The 15,674-nt window shown below is 42.8% G+C and overlaps 1 protein-coding gene across 18 annotated transcripts in view; it reads right to left on the reverse strand.

The window, feature by feature from the left end:
• RBFOX1 (RNA binding fox-1 homolog 1) overlaps positions 1 to 15,674 on the reverse strand; it is a 1,461,670-nt gene that overhangs the window by 910,504 nt on the left and 535,492 nt on the right. For all 18 annotated transcript variants that reach the window (XM_042921406.1, XM_042921400.1, XM_042921398.1 and 15 more), the window contains one exon: positions 11,634 to 11,681. In XM_042921406.1, the coding sequence (XP_042777340.1) occupies positions 11,634 to 11,681 (48 nt within the window). The remainder of the gene's footprint in view (positions 1 to 11,633; positions 11,682 to 15,674) is intronic.

Raw genomic sequence — 15,674 nt, forward strand, 5'->3', positions numbered from 1 at the left:
ACCTAGGGGCGCCTGGATGGCTCAGTCCTTTAAGCTTCTAACTTTGGCTGAGGTCATGATCTCACTGTTCATGAGGTCAAGCCCCGTGTAGGGCCCTGTGCTGACAGCTCAGAGCCCGGGGCCTGCTTCGGATTCTGTGTCTCCCTCTCTCACTACCCCTCCCCTTCTCCTGCTTTGTCTCTCTCTCTCTCTCTCAAAAATAAATAAACTTAACAAAAAAAATTTTTAATTTATAAATTAAATAAATAAATAAATAATAAATAAATAAATAAATTCTAACCTATAATAGACCAAAAAATAAGCCAATTAAAGGGATAAAAATTCAATATAACACAGGCACATGTTTCTGCATGCCTGTGCATATGTGAATTTGCACGTGTGAGAATGTTTTCCCCACTCGACCTTTGGATTCTGTTGCTACTGCATCAAGTCCCATCAAAAATTATTTCAGCACTCCAGCTACTAAGATGGATGGTATAATCCCTGGGTTTTCTGACCTTGATCAACATGAAGAAAATTTCAGCTGAACTGTGCAAAAGTTCTGGGACAACATAAATCACATTTGGACAGGACATGCTTTCTATCTAAAGTGTCGTAAAGTCACCCAATCACATATCAAGAAGTGGTATAATAAAACACACCAAGTGAAGAGGAAAAAAAAATTAATTAACACTCACACCACTCATCACAAAAGAAGCCGATGGGCATTTTTTTTTTTTTGAGAAGAGATGACAGAACTATCCTAGAAAACTAGCTGTGCATTTAATTGTTTCCTAAATGAATTTTAAATCATAGTTGAAAGAAGTATCAGTAAAAATTACACAAAAAATAGAGTTGCTTTTTTTGAGTAAAATAAATGACAAATGAAAGTAACAGCTATAATTAATAGTATTAAAATGTAAGCAAGTCAGCCCCAATTAATACATAATGCAAGGAGATGACAGATATCTTGTAGATAAATCACACTTTTAAAATTGAGGTTTCAAAAGCATAACCCTACCTGAGGCTGAAGTCAGGTAACTTATGACCAGAAGTAACCGAAGAGAAAAGGCTTCTCAAGGGCCTAGGAAAAGTGAAGCTATATGTGTCTAGCATAAGGCTCTTATGTATTAAATTGTGTTTAAGCCACACACAAATATCTATAAACATACCAGTGGCTTCACGGACTGAAAATCTGTAATATAACAAGAAAAACAGGTGCTCAAAAGTAAAGACCAAACAGAGAATGAAACAGAAGCATGAAGTGCCTGTCTTCTCTTCATCTTTGGGCTTAAATGTGAAGCATTTAGGGTTGTTTCACTTATCAGTTGCCAGATTCAACTTTCAGTGCCAGGAACCACCTTTTTCTGGCACACACACTGTAACTCCCCCTCCTTCACCTTTGTCAGGCATCACTAATCAAACGTGCACTCTTTCTGTAAAACCCAGGGCTCAGACTCCTCATCAACACAGCACTCTGTACAGACACCATCAATCAATCTGAACTAATGCCAGAAATTAAACCTGTTTCCATTCACTGGCCTACACTTGTAGGTAGGCTTTCCAACCCTCTCTATGCACCCTCAACCAGATTCATAAGTGCATGCAGGATACACAGAATCTTCCACTGGTAACTGGGGACCTGGTATCTAGTTTTATCTTTCCTATTTACTTAGCTATGTACTTAACTGGTCCTACCAGTTTTACTTAACTTCTCTCATCCCACTGGAGATCCAAGAAAATGACACCACAGTTAAAGAAGACAACAAAACAACAAAAGCATATGGTAGAATGTAACAGGGTAGCCTGCATTTCTTGAAGGCATATCATCTGCATAGCCAGGATGCTGAGTACCCTAAGTAAATTAGCTCACTGGGTCCCACAGTCACCCCCAAAAAGTATCTACTCTATTTCTCTCCATTTTACAGCAGATCATGAGCATCTGCAAGGTTAAGTAACCACGAAGTGGCCAGGCTGGGGTTCAGACCCAGGCCTTTGAGAATCCTGAGCTAAAGCTCTTAGCCAGTCTGTTATGCCATGATTCTTTAGACTAGCTTCCCAAAGCCAACATCAAGGCTGACGGGAGGGTGTTTCAGGCAAATGGCCTGATCCACCTCAAGAGCTTTTCACTGTGCTCTATGTGTTACATCTTTGCCCGAGGTACTGCTGAATGTGCCCAGCACCCCTCATCATCTGTCATTTGGGTTTCTGACCCATCAGAGGCTAATTTAACTCCACACCACATCCATTTTAGAAGCTCTTCCAGTTTTTATGTGCCTTCCCCCATCCCCCAGCCCACCACTACCTTCAAATTTCCCTAAAATAAATGAAAGAGGAAAGGATGACTAACATGTCATTTTCAAAGTTCAGTAAAAGAGAAAGCATCAGCTAACCTGCAGATAAAATATAAAAGGCAGGTGCAGAGACCCATCCTAGAGTAAGGAACTCTTGTCTACAAAAATAACTCTCAGTCATGCAGAGAAATGAAGCAGTGACTGGAACCTGAGCATTTTGATCATTCCAAAAAGCAGACACATTGAGGACCTCAAGATAATACTTAAGGAGGACTGATTAAGAGGAAATTAAATGAGAGATGCATCACAGAATTCCATTTAGGACTGGCCCGAGGTATTCCTATTCCTTCGAGGACTTTGCTACAATAATTCTCAAAATCAGAGCAACCATTTACTTGTGTGCCAGGAACTGAGCATGCTGGGCAGTGAGGACCATTTGTTTTCTCCTGTGTAGCATCCTTGGCAGAAGTAGCATAGTCAGTGGTTAAGAATCAAAGGCAGACCCTGAGTTGGAATCTACCCTATACTTACTACTTAACTGTTAGCTAAGTCCTCCTTCCCTCAGTTTTCTCATCTGCAAAATGGGGATAAATATTGTACCTATCTTAAAGAATCTTTATAAAGATCAATAATAGAATGCACATAAAGTGCTAAAAACAGAGTCCAGTATATAGTAAGTGCTCAATGCATGTGAGGTCTATTACTTATCTGCATTTTCTCTTCTGGAAAAACAATCAGTCAAGGTTTCCTTTGGGGACTATACTCTGCCATACTCCATTTACGTCATTCAGCTGGGGCCCATCCTACTTCCAGTTGTGGATGAAAGCAGACAGACTAGCTGAGTACTGCTTTCCGTAACTAAGTGACTCAGGTTAAGCCAATGGCTATCATCCCCTGCATTTGTACCGAAACCACTGGAAAGGAAGCCCTCTCTTTCCGCAGGTAGAATTTAAGCCTGTAGCTAGTGATCCCCTTTTCTTTTCTACCACATTTGTATTTAAATACCACAATCCAACTAAACCAGAAGATAGCCCAATTTTGCTGTTATGAGACCTAACAGGCTGTCTTTTCTTTTTAATCTTTAAGCTGGTCCAAATTGGTTTTCTCTTGTGCCATCGAAGATGTCCTAATATAGCCCACAAGAACACTATATGGCACGCATTATCTATCCCCATTTTATAGATGGTATGACTGTGGATCAGAAAGCTAATGTGGCTTTCCCAAGGTCTTATAACTACCAAGGGCAGAACTAGGATTCGAACCCAGATCTGCTCCCCAAACTGTTTTCTACCATATTACATTGTTTTTTTGAAATAAATCATGTAGAAGTGAACAAAAATGTCAAAGATTTCTTGGCAGCAACCAATTTTGGGGGAGAGGGAGTCCTCTCCAAAGTTGACTTCCATCCCCTGTCTGAGGTTCTGGACACATAATTCCAGACCCTGGCATTTATCTTCTCTACTTTTGGCTAGTCCCCAAGTCTAAGTAGAAATGATGTTGAGTCTGGCTTTTGATGGGCTACATGTGCAGCTCTCTGTCAGAATGTCCCAGGATAAGATGGGGTCTGTTGTGGTATACACACCAAATCTCATGAACATCTCAGCAGAAGGCAAATCTATAAATGTGGGTTGCTTTGCCAATGCTAGATGGCACCATTCTTTGGTAGGATATGGTGGCAGCAAGACTACAATGCTGCCCCAAACACAGCCAAACCACAGGCTGGGTAGTGGCTGTGGATTCATCTGGAAGGAGAGCCTTGCTTGATAGGAATGATGGCTAATAGTGTGAAGAAGATTCAGGGTCTTGAGGAATTTGCATGAGAAGAAGAATGTAATGCCCAGAGAAAGGGTAATCAAAGCAGACAATAGCTTTGCTGGTGTTAGATGACCCCACCCTACTCTTTGGCCAGAGATAGTGGGGCCAGAGGTGACCTTCCAGAGGTTTTAGGGGTCAAGCATAAGCTGTGGACAAGTAGACACCATAGGCAATGGGAGAGTCTTCATGTATCTGATTATTTCACACCATCAAATCACATTCCATGTAAGATTTCATTCTGTGACGCATGACAAAGCACTCACTCTCAGATTTGCAAGGCCATAGGTGGCTTGGCCCTTGCTCACTTCCTGCTTCATCTCAAGCCACACACCTCTGTTCAGTCCCTGAGTCATGCCATGTTTCTTCATCCAGACTTCCATCTTTGAACGCCACCCAGGAGTCTCTCCCCCTCTCCCTGCCTTCAATTGCAACTCAAATATCATTGCTCAGGGATGCTTTAATTTCCATTTCCACTGCTTTGGGGAATCTTGGAGCATCTCCCCATGTAATGCATACACATCATGAGCCTTAAACAACATTTGGAGCAGAAAAGAAATCCAATCCCCAGACAAATCCTGAGTCTCACCAAATGGCACTCACTGCAATCTTTGCCCTTGTCCTCCTTGAGTATCTCATTTCAGTCTTTAATGAGGAACTCGTCCATGAATACTTCCCATTCCAGGGAGAGGCCCTCTGAGTAAGGAGGACACCTTCCCCTCTGTCTTTGTTCTGCCTGTCAGAGCCCAGAGGACTACTCCACCCCTAGCCCCACAGCAAGAGAACAGTACAAATAGAAAACCAACTCTGATGACTGCTTTGTGCTCATTTTCAACCTCACTGCCATCTAAGCCTCTGAAATCCAGGAGATCCATTTCTTGTCCATGTCAATCAACTCCTTCACTTCTCATGGCAGCCAGCTGGATGCAAATACGTAAGGCGGCCAGCCTCTGGCATGTCCCTTGATGGAGCTGCCCATGACCTGGGGTCAAAGTCGCCAAACCACATGGATAGGTCTGATGAACTCTCCCCAAATCCAGACCTTCCTCTCATCTCCTGTGTGGTTCTAGCTCAGACTCATGCCCTCTCATCTGCATTCCAGCCTGGACTCCTGATTCCATCCTTGCCCCCAGCCAGTCTTCCTTACAAAGTTTGAAAATTCCCAAATGCAAACCCAAATCTCTCCTCTGATTGCAAACACACCGTCTGAAAACAGTTCCTTAAAATCCAGTTATTTGCAATCCTTATATACAATTTTTCAACATCCATCTGATTTTCATTAAACCCACTCAGTTGTTTTGTTCTTAATGAATATGTTATAATTATAAAAGACAGTCTTAGGCAGAATTATTTATTTATTATCTATTTATTTATTTAGAGCATGAGCAGGGGAGAGGGGCAGAAGGAGAGAGAGAGAGAGAGAGAGAGAGAGAGAGAGAGAGAGAGAGAGAGAGAATGAATCTGAAGCAGGCTCCACACCCAGCTTGGAGCCTGATGTGGGGCTTAATCCCATGACCCTGGGATCATGACCTGAGGCAAAATCAAGAGGCAGATGCTCAACCAACTGAGCCACCCAGGTGCCCCTTAAATAGAATTTTTTAAAAGAAAACTGTATACTGAAGTAAATGGAAAGAACAGTATCCTTTGTCATACACAGAATGCAAGCCTAACTCAAAAGTAAAATAATGCTACCTTGGGGTTTGTTATGAATGAAACAAAACACCGACCAAGTTACACCTCCTTGGTGCAATCCCAAGGTCTGAAAAATAACCAAAAGAGTAACTTCAACACTCCTTCACTGAGATGATGCCATGTCCATGAGCCACTTGGAGGTATTTCATTTATCATCTGAAATCTGACTCCTGTATTTAGCAATACTGGCCCCAGAAGATGTGGTCCTTTTCCACCACACATCTTCAGAAAGAGGACATCTGGCTGGAAACCCAGCACCAGTATGTCTGAGCACTGGCTGGCCTCACCTTGCTCTAGGCAAAGCCTTCATCGTCATGGCATCCCTGCACTTAACCATGGCCAGACACTGGCTGCATCTGTGTGCTCTGGCCTCTCTCCCTGTTTCCTTAGGACTTCCTCTTTGGCAAGTTAGTCACACAAAGTTTCCAGCACCTCTTTGGTTCCATACACCTCTGGCTTCCTGCCCTCCCTTACTCTCCCCTTCCACTGGGAGGAGCGACTGATGCAAAGCTCTGATCCATCAGCAAGGCAAATAATACCCTCCATAATCTTCTATCCCTCACTGCCTCAGTCTCCCCTCCCACCACTCTCAGACATGCACACTAGGCCTGGACGTACCTGAAACATGCCACATTCTTTGACGCCTCTGTCTTTGCCTGATGAGTTCCCTCTGCCAGGAGGGCCTTCAACAGACTCCATCTCCAGAATTATGCACATAAGTGCTCCTCTGAATCCACTGAGATGTAGCTTATAGGTCTCAAGCCCTCTGCATCTCTTAAATCTTTTCTGCATATGTGTTTTACTTGGCTTGCATGGTGTGTTAAAAATCAGTAGCCTTCCATTAAAATCCATATTTCCAGACTGGCTGAGAAAAATGGCAAAACTAAACATATATTCCACATGGCAACAGGTAGCTGTATCACAGCTCCTGTATATGGGGCCACTGCTCTGGAGTTCGCTGCTGTCCCCTGCGCTTCATTTTACCCCACAATAGGATTCCTGCCTGGACCCAGCAGACGGCTGAGTTTATTTCTTGACTGAGGCCAAGCATCTTTTCTTGGGTAAAATATTCCCCAAGTCTACTAAGTCCCGTTGGTTGTCCCTTTCTGTGAGCCTCCATAACACTTTCTGGGGACTTGTCTTTTTTAAAAGAGATTTAATTATAAATGACATGTGACGCCTGTAGGTGCAGACATTAGCAAAACAAAAATAAGAGTAGATACAGTTAACTGTACTCTTATTTTGTGCCAGGCATTCTATACACTGCCTTATGGTATTATCAACTCCTCAAACCAAATTTTCAAGTGAATTTTATCATCTTTAATTCACAGACAGACAAATGGAGACTGAGACAAGGTAAGATAGCTTCTCAAGGTCACAGTGCCACTAAGTAGTACTGGGATTAAAACCCAGGACTTTCAGGCCCCAAAACCTATGGTTTTCACTACCACACTATGTTTACTCCCGTGTTGTGAGCACAGGATTTCTAATCCTTGCATATACCCTGGTGGAAATACAAAAGCTAAAACTGAACCACATCTATTGGAAAGAGAAGCCAAAAGTACACTTCTGGTGCTGTTTTCTCTTGTCCTCAAGACCAGAATTAGTCCTGGCATCCCCACCGCCAGGTGCCAATGACTCAGGAGAGGTTCGGGGCTGACAAGGCTATGTTAAGTCTCTACGGCAAGTCTCTACTAGCCTTTGACAAAAGGGGCTAAAAACGTGAGGGCTGAAAGGTTGCCCCAAATTGAAAGTCAGATTATGTTGTTGGCAATGGATGAAGATACCATTCTGGGCACAAATTCATCTGTTGGAAAGCACAAGTCTCTGACAAATTTAATTTCCATGTTTGTGTGTGTAAGAGAGTCTAGCATTAGTCTAGCGTTAGTTAGAGCTAAGAGCATAGCCTCGGCAGTAAGAATCTCTGAGTTCAAATCCTGGCCTCTGTAGTCACTTGACCTCGGGCAAGTCACTTAAGCTCTTCCATTTTTTGACCTGTGTAATGAGGGTAATGTCGGTCCCTGCTACACAAGGTACAGGAAGTATTGGAGGCACTTAGGAGTCTTGATCCAGGGTAAGTATCGTAAAAGGGAAAAGTCCGAAAGCTCAGGGTTAAGCCAGGCAGACGGCATCTACTATGAATCCCTATCACAGCTCCAACTGGATCCAATCTGAAAGTTGCTCTAACTTTGAAAACAGCTCAAACTTCCTTCCATGCAATTTCATAGCAGATCTGAAACTGTTTAGCTGCACCAGCCCAGGCGATAAGTGAGGAGAGGAAGGCCTGTCTGTGTTTATAGCCTTTGACAAATGGGCTCTCATCTCCTGACAGATTCTACCCCCAGCTGATCCATCCACCTCTTCTGCCGTCACCTGAATCACGGTCTTCATAATAGTACTGAAATTCAGATGGATTTCACACCACAAATAAAAATGAATTTAAATGCCTCAGCTCCCCACCAGCAACACGGGTACTGTAAATGTCAAACGCACGCGGTTTTGCAAGGCCAGACGGCCGCTCCGAGTGATGGGTTACCTTGTGTCACCTTTGCTAAATCTGCATTAGCTCTGTGGCATTCACCTGTGGGAGGAAACAATCTGAGCTCTGCTTCCCACTTAAGGGTGAAAAATGCTGCCAGCCCTTGAGAGCTCCCTGTGACAGCCTTCTGGGTGATGCTAAGAAATGGCCAGAAAGCCATCTACATGCAGGTCTATTCACAGGGGCTCTGCTAATTGGTGGGCTTGCAAGAAAAAGGGAAATGTAAAACAGGAGGCACACCCAAGTACACACTGTGAATCTCTCCACACACAACCAGGCAGGGTTCTCCTTGCCAATGTCTGCCGATGGAACATATGCATCTGGGATAGAGAAAAATAGACACACAGGAGAGAAAAACGATTCTCTCATTGGGTCAATGCTGTCAGGTGGAACCAGCCTGCGTGCAGACCCGAAGAGCAAAGTTACTTCTCTTCATTAGGATGAGGGCTCTATCTCTTGCAATTCAGCATTTATCTCCCATCATTATACCTGGTCTGGGATTCAATCAGTTCAAAAATGATTCAGCTCAAGGTGAACGTCCCTACCAAATAGGATGGGGTGTGCAACTGGAGGGGGCAGGAGGGAGAGACCCTATTAGACTCTACAGCAAAGGTGAGATCTTGTTCTCAGAAATTCTTCTATCCAGAAGGTACTCAACCATACACCAATGTGTAGGTGTAAGCACACAGATACATCCACAGATAGAGTATACACTGAAGAGAGGCAGACAGGAAGGAAAAGTGAAAAGAAAATGAAAAAAGGAAAAAAACACACAGTGTTCTTAAACATGCACCGAGTCCTACCGACATCAGGTTAAGCTTTCTTAACTAAAGGAAATGGAGCTTTAAAGAAATCACTGCTGGTTTCCCTTCAGAGCACTCAGCGATTCGTAAAAACCCACCCGGGCCAAGGGGCTGTGTCTTCAGAGGCAGGCTGACTTATTATGGCACCTCTGTCATCTCTTGTCACTTCAATTCCACTTTATCAAATTACTGATTTTGCCAGAAGCATTCGGATTAAATGGAGAGGGGCGCGCACACACACGCAGGACTGAGTGTCATCGCTTCAATGGTGAAATTTCATAATTATACGTCAGGGTGACAGACGTTCCAGAGTGCATTCGAGAGACTGGATGAAGATCACTCCAGATGCCACGGCCGCTGTCTCCCTGCATGCCCTCGCACCACATCACGGTACATGGGGGTGGGACTGGCACTCTTCAGTGGAGGGCGGGACACTGCCCCTCTGGGATGGCTAGGGTTGACATTTCCATTAGGAGGCAAGACCCTGATGTAAAGAGCCTCCCCCAATACCTCACCCCCACTCCCAACCACATTAGGCGACCCAGAGAAGCTACTGCCCAAATGTAAGAATCAGCCCAAAAATAAACTGGAAAAGAATTGGAGAGGAAGAAAAGTTTTCCTTTCAAACAGAGCGAATAAAAAATCCTTAGAAAATAAGACGATCAAAATGGAAGGAGTCATTACAACTGTTGCTTTGCCAGGAGTCATCACCAATTAACTGCAGCAAAAGGGGTGTGGTTAATTCATGTATCATCCTTCATGAGCACTCATGTTTGGAAAACAACAGGTGAACCTGTTTAGAGATGAGGCTTTATCTAAAGTGCCTGACTCAACCCCACAGGCTATGACAAAGCATAGAAATGCGTGTGTGTGTGTCTGTGTGTGTGTACATGTGTTACTGTTTTCTGAAAACAGCTGAAGCCATGTACAGAATGATCACATACGACTTTTCCCCACCAGTCGGATCCACAGACTTGGGAGATCCTTATCACCATGATGTATGAACCAGTGGCAGTTTGGCTAGGTAGAATGGAGCTATGTGGCCAGCTTTCACTGCCCAGAGATTATCCTGGCTGCTCATTTATCTTGCTGGTGATGGAGCGGATATTGTTTTAACAGCATCAGGTCTCCTGGTATCTTTCAAACACTACTGGCAAAGAAGGTACCAAAAAAAATAATACTCAACAGAAACATGCTTATGAATTCTACAAAAGTCCAAGGGAAGTAGAAACAACCTGCACGTAGGAAGCAGGGCAGGAGACATTCTTTCACTGTGATGTGGGCAGAGTGGCTGGGGCAGATCACTGGTGGTACGACCGGTAGGAACAGATGAGAAAAGACTGTAGACACATGTTCAGCCTACGTTCCATTTGTCCAACTCACAAAACACACACCCGCAAGAATGCCGACACGCAAACAACACAGGGGATGCAAATATGAGTAGAAATGCCTTTGCCTGAAAACAAGAGCGACCCAAACCTGGAAAGGAGCTGAAGATCAGGCAGAGAGAATCTCAGCTACCGTATCATTATTCCTTTCAACACGAAGAGATTAACGCTCCTTAAAATAATGCACCATAATTGCCTTTTATTTAAAAGCAAATTTTGTTTTGAGGAGTGCTCAACCACCTTATTAATCAGCAGATGACTGAGCTATCACCAAATCAGGGCTGAAAACCTCTGCTTGACATAATACCTGCATTCGACAATAATGGTACAGTTGCACAGAGAAACATCTTTCAAAATTGTGGAACGATGTCAAAAGTAGCTGGGAGATATGTACCCTCAATTCACTTATTTGACCTCTTTGGATCCAAGGCATTAAAGGCAAAATTTGATCTGCTTGGATGCGCTTTACCAGGGAAACATCTGTGAACTCTTGTCAATAAGGACAGACTGTGGAGAACAATTGTCTAACAGCTGTTTTTCCTGAGGGGATCCACACCAAGTATAACAGGAAGATGAATGGGGGTTGGGGTGACTCTGAAAATGTAGGAAATGACCTCCCCTCCCTGCCCCCCAAAAACATCTCACATAAATAGATTTATGTGATAGAAAGTAGCCGCTCATGTAAATGTGTCATGATGGAAAGAAACTGAGGCAGCCTCTCTTTCAATGTGTATAAAAACCAAATATAGGGACAAAGCTTGCAAAGTCCAATATTATATATTTTATCTCATATGTAAGATTATAATCATCAATGATGTTCAACAAAAATATGAAATGAGTTAAGGATAAATGAGCTATGAGAAGCATATGACTAAAATAAAAACCGGCACCAAGTTTTTTAATACTTAATTATGTAATGTACTCTTCATTGAAGCCATTAGAGATAACAGAGATTGCAAAGAAAAAAAAAAAAGACAAATCTTTTAAAGTATGACTGTCTTTAAGTGTCTAATATCAGTACATGAATCACCTTTGCAAGCCACTGTCCAGCCTTTAAACACTTGGGTTTATATCATAGAGTTCTTGTTTTTTTGGGGAACCAAAAAGATGAAAAATACTGACTTACCTTTCTGTCCTCTATTTCCACACAGGTATTGCAGTCTGCTTTGATATCCTGAGAGGATGAGAAAAGAAAGAGAAAGAACAGGAATCAGACTTATGGTCAGGGAACATTCAGCAGTGTCGTTGAAATGCCCTTTAAAATAATAAAAAACCCACGCTCCTAATGGTTGTTTCTCGAGCCATTGCTCTTTATAGCCCTTTTAAGAAGTATATGCCCTGGTGTTTGCATTAGAGACATATGGATGTCATAACTAAGCTTTATTACATGCAGATGTGGGGTGAAGGCAAAAGCTATGGATCAGAGGCCACAACAAAGAGAAGCTGATGGCTCATAAAATAATATGCCCCCCCCCCCCCCAATACCTTTATTCACATCAGCAGGAACTGCCCTCAACTCTCTCATTCCAGATTTAGGATACTCAAATCTACCTTCCTTCAACACAAAACCATCACCACCTATTTTTTTTATGTTTCTGTCTGTCCAGCCATCCACCCTGTCATCCATCCATCATCCATCCATCCATTTATCCATGCATCCATGGTTCCTTCCATCCATCTTTATTGTACATCTACTTTTTTATGCACTTTTTCATGTTGCTCTGGAATGTAAAGATGAAAAAAAAAACATGGTTTCTACTCTCAAGGAATTTACCAGTTAGATAAAATGTCTCCCCCACCCCACATATGTAATTGCAATATTCATTCACTAATGCATTCAGAAGATATACATTCAGCACTGTTGCTCTAGGAAATGAAGACTCAATAACATACAAAACACATGGAAAGTCCTGCCCTGGAGAGGCTTACATTCTGCTAGAAGAGAAAGACAATAAAAAAGAAACATCAATAAATGGTATTTTATAAGAGGATACGTACTACGAAGAAAAATAAAGCATGGAAAAAGGAATGGAAATGTAAGATGGGGGAATAAAATTTTAAATTTAAAGAGAAGTGGCAGGGGCGTCCTGGTGGCTCAGGAGGTTGAGCAACTGAATTGGGCTCCAGTCAGGATCTCACAGTTCATGACATTGAGCCCCACGTGGGACTCTGCACTGACATCTCAGAGCCAGCTTGGGATTCTGTCTCCCTCTCTCTCCTCCCCTCCTCAGTTCACACACACACACACACACACTCAAATAAATGAATGAATAAATAAATAAATAAATAAATCAATAAATAAATAAATAAACAAAACAATCATTAAAAAAATATTTTTAAGAGAAGTGGCAACTGAGCAAAGGCTTGACGGAAGTTAGGGGATGAGCCTGCTCCTGGGGAAAGAGCATCTCAGGCAAGGGAGAGCAAGTGCCAAGTATCGGACACAGTTAAGCTACAGGAAGGAGGAAGGAAGACTCAGGACAGGAGAGAAATTTATTAGGAAAATAGTGGGAGATGAGATCTGAGGAGGATGTTGGGCTTTATTCTGAAAGTAGTGAGGAACCACTCAAGTTTTATCGTGTTTTATCTTGTGGCAAAATACACGTAACATTTACTATTTTGACCATTCAAAGTGTTTAGTGGTTTAGTGGCATGAAGAGCTTTCACATTGTCGCGCAAACATCCCCACCCTCCATCTATAGAACTTCTTCACCCTCCAATTGAAACGCTGCTCCCATTAAACACTAAGTCCCCACTCCTCCCGCCCCCAGTCCCTGGTGGCCTCAGTGCTACTTTCTTTCTCTGTGGGTTTGACTACTCTAGGTACCTCATAGGGTCAGTCTGCTACATCGGCCACAACGAAAGACCACAGATTGGGCAACTTTAATAAAAGAAATCTATTTTTTTTTTCACAATTCCAGAGGTCACAAGTCCAGAATTGAGATGCTGTCAGGGTTTGTTTCTGGTAAGAACTCTCTTCTAGGCTTGTAGATGGCCACCTCCTGACTGTGCCCTCATGTGGTCTCTTCTCTATATGCAAGGAGAGATCTCTGGCATTCCTTCCTCTTCTTATAAGGACATGAGTGCCATCAAGCTAGGACCCTATGACCTTTTAAATCTCCATTATCTTCCTAAAGGCCCTATATCTAAAAACAGTCACACTGGGGGCTGGAGCCTCAACATATGAATTTGGGGATAGGGTACAATTCAGTGTATAACACTCATATTAGAGGGATCATACAGTGTCTGTGCTTTTGTGTCTGGCTTATTTCATCTGGCATGTCTTCATCTAAGGCTCAGCCATGTAGTAGCAGATGTTAGAATTTCATTCCTCTTATTCCTCTTTAAGGATGAAGAATATTCTATGTACACATTACATTTTGTTGACCCATTCATCCATGGATGGTTGTTTCCAACTTTTGGCTACGATGAATAATGAACATGGGTGTTCAAGTCCTTGTTTTCAATTCTTTCACATATATACTCAGAGGTGGAAGCTGGATGGAGTCCACAGGTGTCTTAAAGGATTAGAGGTGGAATATGAGAGAAAGACATAGGCCACGAACCATTCCAAGGTTTTTGGCCTGACCATTCTAGAATGGAGATGGGGGGCTATGGGTAGCAGAATAGTGTAGGGGTCTTCAAACAATAATGGCTTGGGGGTAAGTTAAATCTATAGAAATATTTATTCTCTCATTGATAAGTACTTTGGTCTATTCTGCTGATGCATCCTTGGGAGAAAGTTGATTAAGTGGAAGGCCATTACCATGGTGATTTATTAAGCACAAGAAATTCTAGGTCTGTATGAATCAAGAATGGAACCTAAGGAGACAATATCATAAGGTGAAGGTTGTTTTTTTGTTGTTCTTGTTTTTTGTCATTTTGTGGGGGTTTTTTGTTTTGGGTTTTTTTTTATTGTTTGTTTGCTGGTTATTTTTATGTAACAGACTGTTTCAATATCTGTAAAATGAGACTGAAACAGTGAACAATGATTGAATGACTCCTTGGTGCCCAGAACTGGGCAGGTGTTTTTCATACTTGTCTCTAAGCTCCCCACAACCAAGCAAGGTTGGCGTTTTTAGTTTTACCATAAAAATATTGACATGAGTGATTAGGTAACTCATCCTAGGTCACACAACGACGGAGCATAAGTCTACACCTGGAAATGGCTCCTACACTAGGCACTTTCCACTCCTTTCAGGTAATTTTATTTTGTTTTAGTCAAGGTGGTTGGTCAGTATGGATAATTCAGGCCCTATGTCTCATTATGTTCCTTCCTTTTTTTTTTTTAAGTTTATTTTATTTTTGAGAGAGAGAAAGAGAGAGTACACAAGCATGAGTGGGAGAGAAACAGAGGGGTGGGGGGAGAGAATCCTAAGCAGGCTCCAAGCCATCAGCGCAGAGCCTGACATGGGGCTCCAACCCACAAACCATGAGATCATGACTTGAGCCAAAATGAAGAGTTGGATGCTTAACCAACTGAGCCACCCAGGCATTATTTTCCTTTCTATGCAGAGGAGGGACATCTAAAGCAAAATTATCTAGAGAAGAGGCACCGTTGTGATTCTCAAAGCATGGTCCCCATAACAGCAGCATCAGCATCACCTGAGAACCTCCAAGAAATGCATATTCTTGGTCCCCACCCAGACCTAATGAAGTGATCCCTGCTTTAGCAATCCCTCCAGGCATTCTGCTAGGGCTAAGGCTGAACAGTGTCATGACTAGCAGTTCATGCTGAAGCCAGACTCCTGCATCCCAGGTGTGGTGCCATAACATGAGAGCTGTGTAGCTTAGGCAAGTGTCTCTACCTTCCAAAATGCCAGTTGTCTTATCTGTAACATAGGGGTAATATTAGAAACTAGCTATTCAAAGTGGGGTCTGTGCCCCAGAAACTACAGCATCACCTGGGAGCTTGTTAAAATGGAGCATCTCAGGCTTCACCCCAAATAGACTGAATTAGAATCTGCATTTTAACAAATGTGTAGACTGGGGCGCCTGGGTGGCTCAGTCGGTTAAGCGTCTGACTTTGGCTCAGGTCATGATTTTTCTTGAGTTTGAGCCCTGCATCAGGCTCTGTGCTGACAGCTCAGAGCCTGGAACCTGCTTCAGATTCTGTGTCTCCCTCTCTCGGCCCCTCCCCCCACTCACACTCTGTTCTCTCTGTCTC

The sequence above is a fragment of the Panthera leo genome, chromosome E3 (assembly GCF_018350215.1).
Source record: "Panthera leo isolate Ple1 chromosome E3, P.leo_Ple1_pat1.1, whole genome shotgun sequence".
Classification (NCBI taxonomy): domain Eukaryota; kingdom Metazoa; phylum Chordata; class Mammalia; order Carnivora; family Felidae; genus Panthera; species Panthera leo.